General features: G+C 46.4%; 2 protein-coding genes across 2 annotated transcripts; one reads left to right on the top strand and one right to left on the bottom strand.

The window, feature by feature from the left end:
- Positions 1–1,798: 1,798 nt before the first annotated feature.
- LOC119090266 (cuticle protein 7-like) lies at positions 1,799–2,603 on the bottom strand. Its single transcript, XM_037213049.1, has 2 exons — positions 2,598–2,603; positions 1,799–2,203 (listed from the first exon to the last, which is right to left on the bottom strand). The coding sequence occupies exons 1-2, from the start codon at positions 2,601–2,603 to the stop codon at positions 1,799–1,801; spliced, it is 411 nt and encodes a 136-aa protein (XP_037068944.1).
- A 9,284-nt stretch (positions 2,604–11,887) lies between these two features.
- LOC119114769 (cuticle protein 7-like) lies at positions 11,888–12,528 on the top strand (the record flags this gene model as incomplete). The annotated part of the gene is made up of 2 exons (XM_037238804.1): positions 11,888–11,912; positions 12,160–12,528. Coding segments are annotated over exons 1-2 (375 nt in total), but the record flags the coding sequence as incomplete, so codon positions are not given.
- Positions 12,529–22,926: the final 10,398 nt, after the last annotated feature.

The raw sequence follows: 22,926 nt of genomic DNA, 5'->3' as shown, positions 1-22,926 counted from the left end.
CGATGCTCACTGTGGATTGGAGGTGCCAGTTCGCCGGCGACTCAAATTTGCAGGATGTGATTTGCGGGTTGCGTCGGGCCCAGTACTAGTTCTGGCTGTTGATTGGCGGAGAACGCGTGCGATTGGTGGCTTGTGTTTGGCGGAGAGGCGGCCTGGAATTTGCCATCGAAGCGTCTGCGGATGGCGCCAGTGTATAACTAGTAGCTTGTCGTGCCACCTCGTACTAGCTGATTATCATCTAAGCTTGTAAAGCCCATGATTGCATTCGACACAAAATTATACGTTACTGGCTCGCTGGTCATATGCACATTCCGATGACGGTTTGTTCTCTATATGTGGGAATATTTCTGGTTTCTGTTTGCCCCCTCAGCATTATGTCCGGACTCCAGCGACCCGACGTGCACTAATGTCGTGGCACCAGTGACGTCACGCTAGCTATTTTATGAGCCAACACAAGGCCGCTGTTTTCTTCCCTCGGGGGACATGGAGTGAGTTAAGCACAGATGAAGTGAGAATCACCGGACTGTTCTGCTCCGCTTATACCGCCTTCGATCCGGTGTAAATATCTTGAAAGGTGCCTACATTCATTCATAATTTGTTCCCACCCATTGCAGCGCAGGTGTTTCCATAAACACCCTTCTAAGACGTGTCCTAACCAAATTTCGTGGCCCACCTCACCAGCTATCAAAAGCAGGCTATAAACAGCAGTTGATGACACCAATTCTCAAGAATTGGGCCTTTGACATTACACTTCTATACATCCTCTATTCTGAACTAGTCTATACGAAACGGTCGAAATTTGCTGGCAACTTTTTCATGATGATGCGTCTATTGTGCTAAAACATTCAAGTGGCATTTTGGTTTGACTTGCGGGTTAGTCTTGGTATACGTGAGGTTCAGATTTCTCTCCGTGACCTGATGCGCAAACGGTGACGATTGGTGCCCCACAAATCCTTTCCCACTCTGTTCTAGTCCGGTGTATCTTCCGCACGCGCTTTCGGTCAACTCAGACAGGGTTCGGCTTTGCACCATGAGCTCCTCAAGCTCGCTGGCTGTGCGTCCCCGTGACGTGCGTGACGTACACGGTGGCGGTCCAGACAACTCAGACAATGGCGGTGAGGCTGAGTGCTGGGAGAATGGTGTCAGTATCATCGTTTTCTGCCCGGGACGGTCTTGCAGTTATTCTAGAAACGAGCAAAGAAATCGCTCTTCATTCCAATCAGGTTGTCGCGTTGCAAAGGAGTTTCAAAAATCAAGTACTTGAACCCCGTTTTTCGGAAAAATTCGGCATAGGCTTTACCAAACTTAATTTGCCTGGGTAAGAAAATAGTTATAACTGGGTACGAATCCTTTGTCAGGTTAACAATCATGGCGATTTTTCTTATACATAATGAAAATATGAATCATTGCACTTACTATTTCAGATGCTCTGAAACCAGGGGGAGCCGGAAACTGAGCCGCTCTCCCAACATTCTGAAAATTTAGCATCGTCCCCCTTCCGGTGGTGATCGGAAAGAACTAACCAAAATGGCTCTCTTTCCCACCCACCCACGCCCCAACTTAGGAGGACACTGTCTGGGACTGAATCCATATGTTATGAAAATATGAATTTTTCAACACAGCCTCATCAATGAAATTATTGCAATGGAAAACGCTTGACCCCTTCAATCGAGACCACTTGGTCTATCGTTCATAGTTTGTTATTGCAGACCGTAGTCCCTTGTATTGAAATACAACTGGTCAGAAATCATCACGACACAACATTCACGCATTTAAATAGGTCATCCTCAGTGGTTGACTAATATGCCGCGGCCTTGTACGCCGGGGTGGGGGAGCTGTAAGCAGGCTTGTAGACAGGGACAGAAGCCTTGTAGGCCGGGGCGGCAGCCTTGTAGGCAGGGGCGGCAGCCTTGTAGGCAGGGGCAGAAGCCTTGTAGGCAGGGGCGGGATGGTACTCGGGGTACTGGGCCTCTCCCTCGTAGGTGACCTCAGCGTTGTAGCCGCCGTAGTTATCGGCGACGTACTTCACGTGCTGGACACGGCCGTCGGGCAGAGCCACCGAGTAATATCCCTGGGTGTTGTGGCCATCGCTCTTCTCGTTCTTAGCGAAGTTAGTGCCGGTGTAGTGGTCGTTGACGGCGTAGTCGTAAGCGAACGGCTTGGCCTCTTCCTCGTACTGGGGCTCCGAGTGGTAAGAGGCTGGCTTGTATGAGGGGGCCGGAGCGGGCTTGTAGCCCGGCGTCTCCGGTGCCGGGGCGGCGGCGGCCACGGCCAGCACGGCGGCAATGAGGAGGACCTGCAATGCAGGGAGGGCATGATTGGCGGATGAAGGAGCAAGTTCAGCAGAGCTATTTTGCTACGATACATAGGCATAAACATATATGTGTATGTATACACACACACACACACACACACACACACATATATATATATATATATATATATATATATATATATATATATATATATATATATATATATCAACTTCACTATCCGTGCAATGCATGTCATATCGCTAACCCCAGAGTGTACTTGGCTTGAAATAAACTCTAGTAGCCAACAGGACACCGTATCAATGATATCATTCCATTGCATACCTGCATGGTGTGTTCTGGTGGCCGGGTGTGCAGTACAAGTGGTGTCTGCTCCCTTGGTGCTTTCGCTTTTATAGGTCGGCCGCTAACCACTGATGACGGTCACGGTCAGATTCCAGTGGACGGACGCCGCCAACGGTGTCACCGGCTGCGCTGTCGAATCCGCACGGAATTCCTGGTACACGCCCACCTCCTAGAAGTAGACCATGATGTAACCCATGAAGCTGCACATGGACACGCCATTAGATTTGTACGGGTGAGTCGTAAGACAAATGGCCTGGAACATATAGCTTATGACGCAGCAGGTTCGTATCGATCTTTTTTTGGCCTTGCCCTGAACCCAGGATAGTCATGGCAACTATTTGGAAGCGGAGCAACAATCGTGATCAAAACGTCGTGCACAAACGAATGACGCCGCTCTGGATTTAACAACTGGCAATTGTTGATGGCATATGATGGTTGATGGCATGATGGCATATGATGCGTTGATATGAGGTGTGCGACAAAATATCAGAAACGTTGAGTGTATGCTTGAATTTGTGCATTTTGAACAGTCGAATGAAGCATAATATTTTTCATGCGTGCTTATTTGAAAATTGCCACAAACCACACGTTATGCTTACTCATATAGAATAATAGATCCTTGATGAGACTGCATCATATCAAAAATGATCACAAACCAACACAGATATACACTGCGAGGCAGTAATACGCCAAAATTGTTGCTGAAAAAAGCTAGGATAAAAAGATAATGTGGTTTATACGTTAACCCTTTTGGTAAAAGCCAATAGATAAATCAAAAAAGCCGCAATGATATACATGTGACTGAATGATAATCAAGCCAGGTAAGAAGTTAACAGCAACTTGTCAACAACAAGAAAATATCTTAGAAAACTTCACAACAAGCTATACATGATATACACCATCACAGATCACCATGTAAGCTATGGAGAATGACAAAATGATGTGGGCAGACATGCTAGGGCCCAAATTAAAGACTTAGTTGCATTCTTTGCCCCATTTGAGATAGCTTGAACGTACTTGTCTCGCATATTGCTAAAACATGAATAGGAACTAAATGGGCACAACGGTTTCGTATTACATCGAAGTATAAACGTATCAGGCCAGTTAATGACCACAATTAAACAGACAACCACGGCACTGATCAAACCACAGATGCATCATATTGCATCTTGATATTCAATGCTGATGGATACAGCAAAACTATCGAAAACAACACCAATCAATCCCACAATATTTGCTAAAATCTGTTATTTCACACAGGAAACCACATCCATAGCTTTAATTTCAATGCAGAGTCCTACACAATTGCACAACACAAACATGGTGGTTCGGCATTGTAGCATGGCGAGCTTTATCGGGCTGCATCACTATCTACGCGGAGTGGGCTGGGCTGCCGACTGATATTTTGGAGAAAGCTGCGTCTCTAGTCCATGTCTTTTCCAGAGAAGGTGGTATTCCATAGCAATGACATCCCGGCGCCAGAACCTGAACTCAGCTGGGTTCAGTATGACTCCGTTGGTTTTACACAGTCGTGCACGTGTTTGAATGAAGGGGACAAGGCCTGATTGACATTGGGAGTCGTACAGCAGCGTTTCGTCAGCATATTTGTACATCATCTCAGCGCCAGCAGTGACGTCATCACGCTCGGTAGCGGAACTCTGCCTGACCGTATGGTATATGTGAGGTTTAGATTTCTGTCGGTGACCTGGTGGCTAAATGGTGACGACTTGTGCCTCAAAAGTCCTTTCCAACTCTCTTCTACTCCGGTGTATTTTCCGCACGCGTTTTCTGTCAACTCAAACTGGGGTCGGCTTTGCGATATAAGCGACTGGAGCTCATTGGCTGTGCATCCCCGTAACGTGTGTGATGTACGCAGTCGCGGCCCAGACAATCCAGACAATTGCGGTGAGGCTGAGTGCTGGGAGATTTGTGCCAGTCTCACACGTTTCTGTCTGGAACGGTCTTGGAGTTATTCCAGAAATGAGCAGAGGAATTGCTCTTCATTGTTATCCGGCTGTCGGGTGGCAGAAATGCTTTAGAAACTCAGCACTCGATTCCGTTTTCCTGGGAGTGCCGGCATGAGTTTTACACAACTTGTTTTGGAAAGAAAATAGTTATCAGTGGGTGCGAACCGCTTGTCAGTCTAACAATCATAAGATGACTCGCACACTCGACAAGTTGGAACCCGCATGAGCTCGAAGTGCATTGTAAATGCTCATCGCGTAAGGCTGTTACCTCAGCAAAGTTGTCGTTAACTTATACGCTATCGGCTTGCTGATCACATACGCCTGCCACTAAACTTATACGGTAGGGGCACGAAGTAGCTCGTTGTTTCTGCCGCCCTTTTTCGGATAAGACTTGTGTATGAGTATTCACTTCCCGTGACAATGCATAGTTGCTGATTTCCGCCTAGGTTTGTAACCCCATCATTGTATTCGCCACGAACTTATACGTTACTGGCTCGCTGGTCTCATGCACATCCCTTTAACGGCGTGCTCACTATCGGCACGAATATTTCTGGTTTCTGTTTGCCCCTCAGCATTATGTTCGGACTCCAGCGACCCGACGTGCATTTGAGTGTTGACACCAGTGACGTCACGCTGGCTTTTTATCAGCCAATACAGGGCCGCTGTTTTCTTCTGTCGACCGGCCTGGAGTGGATTAAGCGAAGGCGAAGCGAGAATCACTGGACGATTTCATCTCGCTTTGGCTTTGGCTTCGAGTTAGAATTATTGCGTACATTTCAGATATGGCCTGCATCATATCCGTATGCTATCGTTTCAAGCTTAGTTCTGTATGTGGTAAAACAATTCGCATTTTAAATCACGTATGCCAACATGCGTGGCACCGATGCGTTTAAGTACGACAGAGTCGTATCTGTAAAAGTCTGCTGATAGTTTATCACCTTAAAAATATCTTGAAACAACGAATACGCATGCATGCATCTGCCTGGCCGTCCAGTGTCTGTTTCCGCCCATTTATTTCTAAAGAATGCCGTGTGTGTGTGTGTGTGTGTGTGTGTGTGTGGTATTGTGTGTGTGTGTGTGTGTGTGTGTAGCGGGAGGGGGGGGGGGCGGGAAGATATCCTCATGACAAAAACGATCCCAAACATTCAGCCCCATACCTCCATACCATACCTATGCTTCCATATTCTGGTTTCTCCTCGCACTTAATCCACGTTGTCATTACTCTCGGGTGAAATACGGCCTAAACTGTAGCGAACTGAATGCGATATGATGGGGTGAAAACGAGGCAAGGAAAAGACTAGAACTGCTGTCAGTTGGGGATGAGAGGGAAGTATAAATTGCTCCAATAAATGATCCCGAGTCGTTGGCATGATCATCTTGGGTTCAGGGCATGGCCAAAAAAGATCGATACGAACATGCTGTGCCATAAGCTCTCTGTTCCTGGCAATTTATGTTCCGACTCACCTGCACAAATGTAATGGCATGTGCATGTGCAACTTCATAGGTCGCATCATGGTCTACTTCTAGGAGGTGGGCGTATACCAGGCATTCCGTGCGAATTCGACAGCACTGCCGGTGACACCGTTAGGGCCGTCCATTCATTGGAACTCTGACCGTGACCGGCTATCAGTGGTTAGCGGCCAACCTATAAAAGCGAAAGCACCAAGGGAGCGGACACCACTTTTACTGCACGCCCGGCCATCAGAGCACACCATGCAGGTATGAATTGTAAGAATACTATTGATATGGTGCCCTGTTGGCTACTAGGGAGTTCATTTCAAGCCAAAAGCACTGGGTTTAGCGACGTGACATGCATTGCACGGATAATGGGGATAATGGATAATGGATAATGGGTTATATATAGATAAACGTATATATGCATATATATATATATATATATACGTATATATGTATATCTATATATGCATACATATATCTGCATACATATATACCTATATACCCATATATCTTAGCAAAACAGGTCTGTTGAACTGGCTGCTTCATCCGTCAATCATCCTCTCACTGCATTGCAGGGTCTCGTCATTGCCGCCGTGCTGGCTGTGGCCGCCGCCGCCCCGGCACCGGAGACGCCGGGCTACAAGCCCTCTCCGGCCTCCTACCACCCGGCCCCCTCCTACAAGCCGGCCTCTTACCACCCGGAGCCCCAGTACAAGGAGGAGGTCAAGCCGTTCGCTTACGACTACGCCGTCAACGACCACTACACCGGTACCAACTTCGCCAAGAAGGAGGAGAGCGATGGCCATAACACCCAGGGGTATTACTCGGTGGCTTTGCCCGACGGCCGTGTCCAGCACGTGAAGTACGTCGCCGACAACTACGGCGGCTACAACGCTGAGGTCACCTACGAGGGAGAGGCCCAGTACCCCGAATACCACCCCGCCCCTGCCTACAAGGCCGCTGCCCATGCTTACAAGGCTGCCGCCCCTGCCTACAATGCTGCCGCCCCGGCCTACAGGGCTGCCGCCCCGGCCTACAAGGCTTCTGCCCCTGCCTACAAGGCTGTCGTTCCTGCCTACAGGGCTGCTGGTCCTGCCTACAAGGCTGCCGCTCCGGCCTACAAGGCTGCCGGCCCTGCCTACAGGGCTGCCGGGCCTGCTTACAAGGCTGCCGGCCCTGCCTACAAGGCTGCCGCTCCGGCCTACAAGGCTGCCGGCCCGGCCTACAGGGCCTCCGGCCCTGCCTACAAGGCTGCCGCCCCTGCCTACAAGGCTGCCGGCCCTGCCTACAAGGCTGCCGCTCCGGTCTACAAGGCTGCTGCCCCAGTCAACAAGCCCGTCTACAAGCCTGCGGCGTACTGGTAAACCACTGAGGATCACCTATTTAAATGCATGAATGCTGTGCTGTGATGATTTCTGACCTGCCGTATTTCAATACAAGGATCTACGGTCCGAACAAACAACCTATGAAATATGGACCATGTGGTCTTGATTGTAGGTGTCATGTATTTTCCAGTGGGATAGTTTCATTGACGCGGCTGTGTTAAGGAAGTAGCATTTTTATGACATACTGATGCAGTCCCTGGGGATGTCCTCCTAAGTTGGGTCGTGGGTGCGCAGGAGAAAGAGACATTTTAGTCAGTTGTTTCTGGTCATCACCGATTCAGGGACGGCGCTAAATTGTCATATATTTGGGGAGGGGCCCTGTTTCCCGTTCCTTTGGTCTCCGGCCACCTGGTTTGGTGGGTGCGATGATTCATCTTTTCATCATTTGTAAGAAAAAATCGTCGTGACTGTTAGGCTGACCAGCGATTCGCACCCAGTTATAACTATTTTCTTACCGTAGGAACTTGTGTGTGGTGAAGCTTATGCCGAATTCCCCGGTAAACTGATGAGAGGTGCTTGATTTTTTTAAAGTTCCTCTGCCACGCGACAACCTCATTAGAATGAAGAGCCATTCCTTTGCTCGTTTCTGTGATAACTCCATGACCGTTCCAGGCAGAAATTGGTGAGACGGGCACAACTCTTTCAGCACTCAGCCTCACCACAAAAAATTGTCTGGGTTGTCTGGGCCGCGACTCTGCCCGTCACACACGTCACGGCGATGTACAACCAATGCGTTAGCTGGACCAACTCATGGTGCAAAGCCGACTCCAGTTTGAAGTGACAGATAACGCGTGCGGAAAATCCACCGGATTAAAAGAGGGTGGGAAAGGATTTTTGGGGCATCAATCGGCACCGTTTAAGCATCAGGTCACCGACAGAAATATTAACCTCACATGTACGATAAGGTCAGGCCGAGTTGCGAAAAGCGTAATGACGTCACTGCTGGCGCTGAGATCATGTACAAATATGCTGACGAAACGCTGCTGTACGACTAAATATCAAGCAGGCCTTCTCCTTTGCATTCGAAAACCTGCACGCCTGTGTGAAACCAACAGATTCACGCTGACCCCAGCTGAGTTCAGTTTCTGCTGCCGGAAGGTCAAGGTTGTGGAATACCACCTCTCTGGGAAAGATACAGATTATAGACGCAAGTTTCTCCAATTTATCAGCCCATAGCCCAGCCCGCCCTGCCTAGCTGCTGATCCAGCTCGACAAAGCTTGCCATGCTATAATGCCGAACAGCCATTAACCTGCAAGCATTAACAAGCGCCCGGGTGACCGGTTGAATACCACTTGCTCAGGTGGGTGCTGTCAATTTTATTCTCTAAGATCTCAGAAACTAAGGCATCTATTTTTACCACATTCAAAGGCTTTCTTAGACTGTGAGTTAACTTACTTTTGACAAAATCTGAGGTTCCTAGCTCATGACCTTCGGGTCAAATACCGTTACACAAGGCTAAAATCCAGATTAGTGTCCAAAGTGCACTAGAACGTAGATACCTGTTGTAAGCAGAATTTCACTGGTGCTCATTTAAGGTCAGTGGACTTATTTGACCCTTTGCCGGTCATGACAACCAAAGTCACACAAAGCTGCTTTGCGTTTTGTACTTGAGTAAGCGTCAACAATTACGCGAGGTAGTATGTTCCTAAAAATGAAATGTTGACCTGGATCCCTTTATTTCAATGACCTGTCGTACGGGACGAGCCTTATTAGCAGCCGGCAATCGCTATTTTTCAATTTTATTGACGTACTAATCTCTGCTTCTTTTGCTCTGTAAGTCTACGCCCGTGCCACAAATGAAAAATTGGCGCTTTTCCAACATTTAATGTTTTGTTGGGTTGAAGCCTACACTCACGGAGACGGTCCATATTTATTTTGAGCATAGTTCTCAGGAGCATGATACGCTACGGAGATACGCGCTGGGTTTTCTGCTCACGCATCAAGTTTAATGTTAGTTTGGAATGTCAAGTGAGATTCTGGTTAGCTACGGATAGGAAGGTGATGATGATCACTTGTTTGGAAATCCTATCTAGCCTGAATTATGTCTCACTGGTTTATGTACACAAGTTGTATTTTTATTTGTATTTGCATTATATCATTATTGAACATTATCGAACAGCAGCATAACCCATGGAAAAGAGTTGAGAGAATAAGATGGTAAAACTGACAATGACTTTTTTAAGGTGGAGTGTCTGTCTTCTTTAAACGCATGGAATATCAAAGGTTGCAAACTTATGGAAAACAAATGGAGCACACCCTGGACCTGGAGCACACTCTGAAACTGAAGCACACTTGCATACATAAAAGAACCATTTCTCTTATAACATATTAATTGATGGATAGGTATGCCACCAGATTTTTGTAGTGTATACATCACTTCAATTGTCGTGTATGACTCTGCTTTAGAATGAAAGCTATGGACGTGGTTTGCTCTGTGGAACAACAGATTTTAGCAAATATTGTGGGATTGATTGGTGTTGTTTTCGATCGTTTTGCTGCAGCCATCAGTATTTAATATCAAGATGTGATATGGTCATCTGTGGTTTGAGCAGTGCAATGGTTGTCTGTTTATTTGAAGTCCTTTGCTGGCCTGATATCTTTAAACTTTAATATAATACAATTTAAAGTGATACAAAACTATTGTTTTCATTTAGTTTTGATTCATGTTTTGACAATATGGGAGGCAGGTTCGTACAACTTAACTCAAATATAGCAAACAGTGCAACTTAGTATTTACTATGGACCACATTATGTCTCCCCACATCATTTTGTCACTCACCATATCTTTAATAGTGATCTGTGGTGGTGAAGATCATGAATAGTGTGTTGTGAAGTGTTCTAAGATATTTTATTGTTAACAACACATTACTGTTAACTTCTTACCTCGCTTGATTATGTTGAGTCACATGCAAATCATTGTGCCTTCACAAATGTGGTAAACTAATGCACCAGTTTAGCTTTATATCCTAACTCTTTCTTTCTAGCACCAATCTTGGTGTATAACTACCTTGCGGTGTATATCTGTGTTGGTTTGTGATCAGACGTTTTGACCACGATTGTTGCTCGGCTTCACGTTGATGCGGCCGGTTTGATGGCACCGATCGCGCGCCACCGTCGGCATCAGTCGGTCATGCCCGCCACCGCCGGCACCGACCGACCGCGCTCCACCGTCGGCATCAGTCGGTCATGCCCCGCCTCCATCGGCACCGACCGACCGCACACCGCCGCCGTCGGTACCATTCGGTTACACGCCATACATTACTTTTTTCGACTTTTTCTTGGTCACGGAGTATTTTTGGGGTAATGACCTAACCAGCGCTAAGCATGCTTTTTGTGGTTATCTGTTTTCAAGGCGGTATTTCCAGATTGGTCGTTGACCATGCTTATAGACAAATCTAAAACAAAATAGGGAAAGAATAGATACAAATCAGCAGAAATATAACTAGGGATTAAAGGTGAACTGCCGTCAGGTCAGTAACTACTTGTATATTAAGATATGTTAGATAATCTATTTCTTTGTCGCAACACCTTAAATTGATCTTTTACGCCCCTCCTCTACGCAAACATGTCTCTCCTAAATGCGACATGAGGTCAACATTTTAATGCATGGCCTGCATTGTCCTGTTTGGGTTGGTGACCCCACCTACAGGAGTCAAAATGTTCACGCAAGGGGTCAAATGTGCAACTTTCAGGCTAGTCAGAACTTGCCAGCGCTGCATAACATTGCTTTATCGCCAGGCTCCGTAGAAAGATGTGTAGATTTTTATCATGGCGATCGAATATTAATGTTGCCTATGTTGCACGGAGTTGTAGTCAAGGTTCAAAATCTTTCAAAGTCTTTCCTGTAGAGCTGTAATATGGCCAAAGTTCAAGGACAAAGCGGAGCTGGGTGGCTTTAGTGCGTAAGGCTAGAGGACAAAAGAAATGGGAGGGTTAGTCTTTGGTGTTGTCCGCTTGCAAGGACTAGCTACTTTTCAAGTAAAGCAGGAGAAACCGAATTTCTTGAAAACAAATACGTTTTGCGTGCTCCTACATTCACAATTGCATCAACGTACATGGTCCAAGGTGGAGAAAACTCTCTGATCTACCACAGTTTGTGATAAATGTCAAAAATTTGACGGTTTCCCTCATTAGGAAAATGCGTGGTTATAAGCCATATGTTCTTTTCCACTTATCTTCCGACATACTGGTAGAAATTGAACGGCGTGTCCATGTGCAACTCCATGAGCTACATGTTAACCCGCACGGTCATCATCGTCATGAGTCACATTACGCCCACCTCCCACTTTTAGGAGGTGGGCGTGTTCCAGGAATTCCGTGCGAATTCGTCAGCACAGCCGGTCACACCGTTGGAGGCGTCCGTTCACTGGAATCTGACCATGACCGTCTATCAGTGGTTAGCGGCCGACCTATAAAAGCGAAAGCACCGAGGGAGCAGACACCACTTGCGCTCCCAACCCGGCCATCAGAACACACTATGCAGGTATGTGCTGGAATGATGCCATTGATATCGTGCCCTGTTGGCTACTAGACACTTTATATCAAGCCAAGTACACTTTGAGTTTACCAATGAGACATGCATCGCACGGATGACGAGGCTATGATATATATATATATATATATATATATATATATATATATATATATATATATATATTCATCTATCGTAGCCAAACAGCTCTGCTAAACTGGTTGGCTCATCCGTCAATTACCCTCTCACTGCATTGCAGGGCTTCGTCATTGCCGCCATCCTGGCTATCGCCGCCGCCGCCCCGGCACCGGAGACGTCGGGCTACAAGCCCGCTCCGGCTCCCTACCACCCGGCCCCCTCGCAGGAGTCGGCTTCTTACCATACGGAGCCCCAGTACAAGGAGGATGCCAGGCCGTTCGCCTACGACTACGCCGTCAACGACCATTACACTGGCACCAACTTCGCCAAGAAGGAGGAGAGCGATGGCCACAACACCCAGGGATATTACTCGGTAGCTCTGCCCGACGGCCGCGTCCAGCACGTAAAGTATGTCGCTGACAACTACGGCGGCTACAACGCGGATGTCACCTACGAAGGAGAGGCCCAGTACCCCGAGTACCACCCCGCACCTGCCTACAAGGCTGCCGCCCCCGCCTACAGGGCTGCCGTCCCTGCCTACAAGGCTTCTGCCCCTGCTTACAATGCTGCTGCCCCTGCCTACAGGGCTGCCGCCCCTGCCTACAAGGCTTCTGTCCCGGTCTACAAGTCCGTCTACAAGCCTGCTTACAGCTCTCCCACCCCGGCATACAAGCCTGCGGCATACTAGTCAACCACTGAGGATGACTTCCCACTTAAATGCATGAATGTTGTGTTGTGATGATTTCTGACCAGCTGTATTTCAATATAAGAAACTACGATCTGGACTAACAAACTATGAACTATGAACCACGTGGTCTTGACTGAGACGATAATGCGTTTTTCAGTTGGATAATTTCATTGATGCGGCCGTGTCAAGGAATTTGCATTTTCATGGCATATTAATGGGATGCGGCGTGCGTGGGAAATAGGGTCGGTTTAGTTATTTCTTTCCAGTCATCACCGATAGAGGGACGATGGTAAAGTTTCAGAAAGTTGGGAGAGAGGCTCTGTTTCCCCGCTTCTTTTGGTTCCCGAGCACCTGGATCGGTGGGTGCAATAAGTTATCTTTTTTAAGAAAAAAATCGGTATGATTATTAGGCTCACAAGCGATTCATGCCCAGTTATAACTATGTTGTTACCAAAACAAGTTGTGGTTGGCAAAGCTTATGCAGAAACTCCACGGAAAACAGGTATCACGTCCTTGATTTCTCAAAACTCTGTTGCCGCACGACAACCTCAGTACAATAAAGAGCAATTAAACTTTGCTCGTTTCTGGATTAACTTCATGACCGTTCCAGGCAGAGACGTGTGAGACTGGGAAAACTCTCCCAGCACTCAGCCTCAACCGCGGTTGTATGGGTTGCCTGGGCCGCCACTGCGTACGTCACACACGTCACGGGGACGCACAGCCAATGAAGTCGAGTCACTTACAATGCAAAGTCAACCCCAGTTTGTGGTAACAGAAAACTCGCGCGGAAAATACGCCGGGGTAGATGAGAGCGGCAAAGGAGCTTCGGGACGCCAATCGTCACCGCTTAGACATCAGGTCACCGGCAGAAATCTACACCTCACACGTGCCACACTACCAGACAGAGTTGCTGCCGAGCGTCATGACATCAATGCTTGCACGGATATGACGTTATTGCTGGCGCGGAGATGTGTAAATGTGCTGACGGTACGTTGCTGTACGACTCCAAACATAGAGCAGGCCTTTTCCTTTACATCCGAACACCTACACGCCTGTGCAGTTATATTATAGTTGCGACACCAAAGCAGTTATGCTGAACCCAGCTGCGTTCAGGTTGTGCCGTTGGGAGCTCACGGTTGTGAGATGTCACATCCTCCGGGAAGGATGCACACTAGGGACGCAATTTTCTCCAAAATATTAGCCCGCATCCCGGTTCACCCTACCTAGTTAGGGATTCAGCCAGCAAAAACCAGCTATGCCACAATGCTAATCTGCCATTGACGCCTAGCATTAACATAAGTTTCAACATCCAAAGTGTCCCAAGAACGTAGATATTTGTATTATGCAAAATGTCGCTGGTGCTCATGTAGTGTCAGTGAACTTTTTTCACCTATCACAGACCATGACGACTGAAATCACAAAGACTGCTTTAGGTTTTGTTTTTGAATAAGCGTCAAAAATTACGACGGGCAGTATTTTCCCGAATAAACGTTGACGTAGATCATCGGAGGTCAGTGACCTATTTTGACCTTCAAGAAGTTTATAGGAGATGCATAGTGCGGTTGCTGTTGTCAATATATTTGAAATGAGCACCAGAAGTTGGCATGTACATTAAACTCTAGAGTAATAAAGCAGGTTGGTTTTCACCTTCGCCCGACCTTTATACGTGACCCTGGGCCAATGAAATTTTGTCATTCAATTATGGTCTTGCCTAAGACAATATCTTCGAGATATCTGGCTTTGTCTAGCGCCCCGTTGTTGCATCAGATTGAACTATTTCCTAGAAATGGTCTTGGCTGAATTCATGGCCTGACTGAGCTGCCGTGGTTCAGCGACCTTACAAGGTGCATATAAGTTTTTGATATCAAACGATTTCTGGGCAGTTTTCCACAATGAAAATTTGGCGCCACTACACCGCGTCGCTTCGAAACCATTCCGAAAAAACTGCGAGGGTCAAGATGATCCCCACCCAAGCGCGTGTTAAGCTATTGCTAAGTTAAGCACCTACAGATCTGGTAAACGTAAGCATATATTAGATAATGGTACACAGTTAAGTATATTTATGTTTTTATTTCAGCTTAATTTTAAACCTATATATAAACACGCGCTCTGGTAGAAGGTCATTTGGCTCCCTCCCCCGAAGTTGTTTTCTGGAATGGGAAAAATCTGAATGAACCCCCCCCCCAAAAAAATGACGTCATGGGTACTTCGGAAACCCAAAAATATTCTTCCCGAAATACCCTGCATATTGTTGGGGGTGTGTACCTTAGAAACTAGAGGGGTTAAGGTTTTAAGAACAACAACATGCGAACTGCACTGAATGGTCGGCAAGATGGCTTTAAAGCCCAAAATCCCATACAAACATGAAAAGCTCTCTTCATCCATCCCTCGTGTTTTGTCAATGTCACGATGAATTACTGAGCCTACTCATCAAGGGCGCGTGAACAGGAGAGGTGCAAAAGTGTCCGACTCGCGAGCTGTAAAGGTGGTTGACCTAGTCATGTATGGTTGAAAGTTTTCAGAGAAATTTGAAAAGTTGACATTAGTCCTCTGTGGCCATTGACTGGAGACATTCCCCAAAAATTTACTAAGGCCTTGCTATAGCATAGAGGGAGGTCCAATGTCCCTGTGTCAATTTGTTATGAAAATGGTCGGACTTCAAAAAGTCTTACATCCTGATCATGTCATCATAATCATGTAATAATTGCCATCAGCCATGAGAACGTGCACATAGGTTGCCTCAGCCGTGCCACCGGAACGTACGCAATGAAAAAGTCCTGACTTTTTAAGTTAAACCCACATTGTCTGACCACTTCATTTCGTTCTGATACAACAGATTAGGCCACAAGGAAGATCATAACACAACATGCAATCGTTTAAAACAGCATTTCCCTCTCAGCGTCTCAGCCTCATTTCCGTCGGACTAGATTTGCCGCAAGTTTGTTTTAAAAAATGTCGCTCGCAAATGAGCCTAGACTAAGGGGTTGCATGACGGCCTTGTTGCCGCGACGGCGGCAAGTTGCTGTCCCGGCTCCTGGTGCACGCCCCGCGCGTTAAGGGTTAAAATGGCTTTTCGCGCGGCAGACGTTCAACTTTGTGGATTTACCCAAGCTTCGTGTTAAAAAACGAGCATTCCGGCGCCTGTCCGTCTGTGGGCCGGCTGGTGGGTCGTTCGCGGGCGCGGTATCTGCTCGGGCACGGGGGGTCCAGTCTAGTATAAAATATGGCGGCAACGGCGCACATTTCACGACTAGCCATGAGGTTCCCATGTTAGAATGACCTTCTTCAGGCCCACGGCTTTCTAAATCTTGAACATATATATGCATGAAAAGTGCATAGAAATGAAGCTTGAACAATTGTCTTTCGATTTCCAAGATCAAAAGTGTGCGCCGTGGCACTCATTTTCGAGCTATCAGGCAAAGCGCAGACCCATGCACGCGCCACGATGTCTAGGCGTGGGATCAAATCCCGCTGCCGCCAACTCTTTTCAGCAGAGTTGAGATGGAACACGGAGTGAATATACGGCCACTGACTGGCGATAGAACTATTGAGTGCAGCAATATTCTGATTATATGTGAACATACATACACATATGAAGATGTATCTGCTGTGCTGTGAAATGTGCTGAGAGCTATTACAAGGAATACACATGAGATCTTTTGTGTCTATCAAATATACCTGGCAGGCGTTATGCAGCCATCGGGCTACGTGCAACAGCCTATGGCTGGGGCGCATAGCGTTATTGTGCCTGACGCATGGAACCTATCGCGACGGTAGTGGTCCAAACGTGGCCGTCCAACGCGCCCAGAGGTAGCACCAGGCACTGTGTTAGGTTCTTAAGTTGTGATGCTGGCGGCCACTGCTGGCAATGCCGCCTTAGGACCAATGCAGTAACGATAGCATAGTAACATTACAAGCACCGCTGATTGGGAAGCAGTTGTGCTTAAAAGCAGGATGGCAAGCATTATAATGATAAGTGCCATAATGGCGAGCTGTACTGTACAAAGGCCATGATATGACAAAATTCATAAAACTTCTTTGATAGATATTGAAGAGCTTAAACGCCTGACAGACCTATGGCCGAAGTAACCATGCTCCCTAAAACCATTTGCATGAAGGGTTTTTGGCATAAGGTGACTACAAACATTTTACCATTGGCTGCACTGAATAAATGAACCTGAAAAATCTTGCTCTCACGTTACAAAACCTGCAAAATGAATATTTGGAACTTCAATATGACATAATTTTTTTATATTCCTGATGAAGCCTTGTAACTTATGACTTTAACTTTCATCCATTGATCTCAGAGAAGGAAAGGTATACCTAAGCAGCTGAAGTGAAATGGGCCGCTTAGACAAATTTAGAAGGTTCATCAGTATCTGAAACATATGCATCCTTGGCTCAGGGCAATACAAGCTATCAATGGTCCTTGGATAAATAGATGAAATAGATGTAAATAGATGAACTAGTAAATAGATGAACTGAAATCAATAGACCCTGAACTATGCCCCAGTTATGCACATTTTTATACAAATACAGCATGCTGCCCTTTTCTAAACAGTGCATGCAGATAACTCCTTTGGTGAAATGTCATATCAGGCATGTGCACAACATTGCATCATACCAAACATTTCTGTTACATTGTAGTGCCTTTCCTGTCTCAATAAACACACCTAATGCAATCACACAGCTGTGCTGAACTGACATAATTACTGGTTGTCCCATTTCATGGGTGGTAATGCCACTGGACAAAGGTAATCAATGCTTATGTGGAATATTCAAATGTCAATCAGACAACAATCTCAATTATCATGTATTAAAAAGTAACAAGACCCTTAGCTCCGACATAAATATACCTGAGTACGCCTTGGCCAATCACTTCGCATACAGCATTCCACAAGCATTCAACAGCCGGCAGCCTAAGCCACAAGATTCATAACTGGCAAGTTGTGCAGTGATGAATCATTACATTATCAGTTTTGCTGCAGAATGTTTTAATGAGTCATTGTATGTAAACTGAGACATAACGTGACTTGGCAAAGAACAACATACATCTGATTAGCCCAGAGGCATCTGAAATTACTTGGACACAATCTGATCCTCCAACCATGGTCGCCGTGTGCGTACAGGCGTGGATTTTGGTTCAAGCATTTACAATTTACGTGGCTACACTTTCCGTCTCGTCGCAAGTTTGTGCAGCGCAACGTTGCAGTGCGAATTGCAGGACAAATTGCAAAATGTCAAGTTGTATATGACTGGGTGTTGTAATTCATTGCCTCCGGCCAATTACGCCATCTCGCACCAAAATATCGACAACGATGGGTCGCGGAGACACGGGAATGGCACAAAAAGGTATACTGAGCGAAATGGTACGGTCACATGTACCACGTGCCACGAATTCACAGATGGATTTTGCTCTCTCCACGCGTTTTGTGCCACATTTCGGCACCTGGGGTTGGCGCGCTTCGATGATGACTTTGAGGACCGAGATGATGATATGTGGCGACACGTGCGACGTGTGATGGCGCCCACGTGTTCAACCATGGTTCTACGCATTTCGCTCTTTTGAGGGCTTCAAAGTTTTTATTATATCTCAGAAACCAGGGAAGCGTGTACTTCGGGATGGGCATGCTTCGATAGCCGATCTAACGGCCAATTAGTCAAACGTGTACGACGCCGTGCTGCATGTGTCATGTGACACGTGCACCTTAGCTGTGAAGATGCATTTTGCCGATTTCGCCCATGTTCGCGCTATACGCGGCGCTGTCGCTCGTGTGGCACGTAGTAACACGAAACTGGCATACTGCGATACGCCATTTAACAGGAAATCCTTTGGTGTCACATGTGCGGGGTAGCATGTTGCACGTGTCGGGCACACACGAACCAGGAAAATGTGTTTTGCTCTTTTCCACGGGTTTACACCCTTTGTGTGTAAATATCGGCACCCAGAGCACGGAGGGACTGAGGAGTGGCATGCATAACAAATCTTACAGACAAGGACGTGGCATGAACTGTAATGTCGCACGTGCCGCGTGTAACGCGTGCACGAGCCAGCAAGATAAATTTGGCCGTTACCCGCCGTTTTTCATTCTTTGATACAATGCAATGCTGCTTAATACAACGGAAGTGCGTGCTGCCATCATTCAGAAGGCTGACAGTTGATGGAAGGGGCAAAAATCACCGCCCGCACCCCTCGACCATTCACTCATCCCATGGAGTAGGTCCGGCTGTGTTGCAGAGAGCTCGGCGAAATGCTCTGTCTCTTGCCGGCGGTCGTCAGAGACAGCCGGTAACGCGCACGGCCTTCGACCGAGTCTTTTTCGCACTACGCGATATTTTGGTAACCAGGGCACGTAGAACCAGTGTACTACAATTGCCGACTTTGTGTGTAAAGCAACACCTTATTAGGAGGAATTTTTCACTCATTTTCCCCATATTTTACGTGAATTTTCACTCCTCCTTGACATTGTCTAATTGCACGTGGTAATTCCATCTTTCCCTTTCTGAGTTCTTCAGACGTCATCCAAAACCGAGCTCACTTGAAACCACCAAGCATAAACAAGACTCCACAGAACCTGGACACCTATGGCTATATCCTGCCTCACCTACATCTGAATCATGTCTATGTGTGCACAGAGCAAGGACGCCAGGTACCTCCAAACCCAGGAACCCCAGCGACTCCAGCCGCTTGCACGCATGAAGTTTGGTTTGTTTACAAAATGCATCATAATCGGCAGCTGTGTGCCAAATGCAAGGTTTTCACGTATCCCCAATTTTTTGGTCTCACCAGCACACCGCGAAAGCAGAGCCTGGTGCAAACACGAGCAAGGCCTGGTAGGAAATTTTACTCCATGTATTTCTTTTTTCCCGAGGAAACTTGACCACTAAGTTGCATCATTAGAAATGCAAGAGTGAAAAATTCAAGAAATGTCTTTACAAAACTTAAATTTACAAGATTAATATCACCATTTGAGCACTCATGTTAACAGTTTTTAAGTCAAATCAGCTGATTAAACATGTTGCCAAAAAGTATCAGTCTTCATAGTTATTCAACGACTTCTGTTTTTTTAGTACCAAACAAGTGTGATGCCACTTTACTCTTCCTTCCCGATTGCCCTTATAGGCACCGTCCGTTGCTTAAAATGTCGATCAATTTCTCTGCAAGATGCTCCAACTGCAAACTTGCACGTATTTCATGCATAAGTTGGATTAATTCCCCAGCCGCCCAAACATGTTTGATGTGCACCCAAGAGTGAATAATTCACAGCGAATGAAGGCAACAATTTGAAGGATGGCACTTATTTTTACCATCATTTTCTGCCCTGTTAAACCCTCGGTTAACCGTTTTCTTGGTTCATGGCGGTGCTCGATAATGATATGTCTCTCTAAGATTAGATAAGATAATAATATAATGATAAGTAAGCTCAATAAGTCTAAGGCGTTCAGGTGCCTAAATCACCAGGCTACCTGACAAGGTCATCCTAATGCTGTCATACAGAGCTTTGGGACAGACCTGACGCAGCTAAAACAGAAGTGTTTGATGGCGAAATTCTGTCATTTGGAGATGGTTATCATGCACACCTGTTACTTGTTTCGCGTTTTAATCTCGTAGGTTGGTGCCCATGTTTAATATTGATATTTAGGGGGTGAGTGGGATGACATCTGACATCTGACATCGCATGGTCTGCGGGCAGACCACGCGAAAGGTACTGACTTGTTTTGGAGGAGCAGGAAGAATTGCTGTCTTGGATAGAACTTTATAATATTTTTATCATGAGTCTTGTGTGCACTACTGGCAGCCTCATGACTTCCTTGCATTTTGTCCATCCAACCATAACTACATGCAATTGTCATGTTTCCAGCCTTGTGCAAGGTCAGCATGTTTGCAGCGTCATTTCACCACATGTAAAATTTTCGTGTTATTTTTTTATTAAAGCAGCCTGATGGCTGCAGCATGCTGCATACTGCGGAAGTGGAAGATGTGTTGGCATCTTTCTCACCGACGTTTTGCGGATTCCCAAAACAGGCTGAGCAAGTTATGTCACTTATTGGTTGGGTGCTTTGGTGAAAGTGATTTGTATATTGCATAATGCATCCTTGGTCAGTCACATGCCAGACGCGGAGTTGATGCAAGATTGCATGCTGGACTCATCTTCTCGTGATGGAATGTATTATGAAAGCAGCAGGGATTGCAATACAAAAACAAAATCATTGCTCATTATGCTATGCCGCATTACAGCACTGAGGTACTGTCACAGCTGTTTACCTACGCCATTACACCATGTACCACATTGGTTGATTACTCCGTCAAGCCTATGAGACAGCAGCTTATAATTTATGAATGACTGGTAACTGATAACCAATGCCAAAGGACTATCAACAGCAAGAATGTCATTACGCCAGAATGGTTATAGCAGTGTTAACTGTTAATTGCATGATTATTTCCGAGCAAAAAAAAAAACAACTTGGCAGCCCATCCTTACCATTTTTACCATAGCAATAGCAATTCTTTGGCAATAAATTCATTACAACGTTACTAATTTATGAATTTTCGCATGTCACCGCATTTCCGGGTACAAGCAATAATGAAAGTAACTACCGTGCACATCATATGGTATGAATGTCAGGACTATAGCACTGGAGGCAACGATGGGCCGACAATAAAGTATTGACAAAGTCATCAAGAGCACAGCAGCAACAGCAGCAGCACAGCATATCGCGCTTTGAGGTTAATAATCTGCCATAAAAGCTGGCGATCGCTACGTTGCGTATGTCAAACCCAACAAAAATTTTCTTACGGCCAGCACCAGGACAAAAAGTCCACAAACAAACCACCCGCTAATCCGCCACTCCAAACAGCACCGCGACGAGAATGGCCAGTCGGCGTCAGCTTTCGTGTGTTTCGAGGTATTCTTTAGGTCTGGCTGCCAGATGCTGCAAGGTATTGCTGTCGTCACAGAACAATTCCATGATGCCATCAAACAATAACGTAATGGAGCGCATTTTACAAACTTTGGTATTTTTCTTCCTGAGTCGTTTTGGATCCTTCAAAGCTTACCAATAGTAGTACCAAGTAAGCTTTTCTCATCGTACCTGATACCTACCTCAAGATCTTCAAATGTGGAACATTCCCTTCAACAGTTATTATGAACGCCCTGCCCGTCGCAGGACTTGCATGCACAGCACATACCTTCTCGATTCAGAGCGCATATGTGCAAGGCGGTGCGAAGCTAACTTTTGCGGGAGTTTAGCGTTGGCCCTCTAGGCTTTGACCAGAAACGAACAACCAGAAATAGATGTCGACCCTCTAAGATTGGTCAAATGTCCGTTGTTCTGTGTGGGTATGCAAGTGAGAGGTATTTACGCACTGAGTGGTTGTGTGTGGTTGTGTTTTCATTGTTAGATTTTTTGACGCAGCGTGGTATTTGTTTACCTCAAATTTTCCTCATTAAAACCTCTGTGTGAGATTCAAGCACATCTAAAAAAACTTGTTATGCAACCATACAGGCACACGAGCTCCATGGCACCACCAGGGTGGGAGAAAGTATGGGAGACAAAGTTCTGAAAATAGTTAAAGTGGACGTATCTTTCTTAACTGGAAAGGCAAAAAGAGTGACCGGTGTCAAACATTGGTCACGTAAGATCGTTAATATACTTAATATATACTTAATACCTCTATACTAAGCAAGTGCAGACCAGAACACCACCGCATAATCCTGTGTCATATTTCTTCTGTCAAAATCAAAATCTCCATAAAATAGGACAATAATAGGCTCCTTGCAAACAAATATCAGGACAGACTTCATCGAGGTGACATACACGTCAAATGTATCGAAATGTACTATCGATGCAGCAGCAGACAGCTGTCCTGTCCTTGATCCATGCTGTCTTGGGTTTTCTCAGTGGGGGCCGGTCTGTTGCGACCCACTGCGCAAATGGGAGGCACTCTGGGCTCTGCGGGCAGTAAAACCGTCCCTGCTTGTCACGTCTGTGCCCCAGCGTCGCGGTGCGCGGCCTCTGGCAGACGGCACAGGGCACCAACGCGGCCTGGCGCCTGTACGATTGCTCTTGCCGCTGTCCAGGCTGCCGGTCGTAGCCGGCCCCGGTGACCACCGGGCCGGTGGTGTTTTTAGGTAAGATGAACACCATCGTCGGTTGGGACGTCCCCGGCAGAATATTCAGAAGCGGAAGGGCTCCTGC

The sequence above is a fragment of the Pollicipes pollicipes genome, unplaced genomic scaffold (genome assembly GCF_011947565.3).
Source record: "Pollicipes pollicipes isolate AB1234 unplaced genomic scaffold, Ppol_2.1 Scaffold_3087;HRSCAF=3621_pilon_pilon_pilon, whole genome shotgun sequence".
Lineage (NCBI taxonomy): Eukaryota > Metazoa > Arthropoda > Thecostraca > Pollicipedomorpha > Pollicipedidae > Pollicipes > Pollicipes pollicipes.
This window is presented reverse-complemented; position numbering and strand designations above follow the sequence as displayed.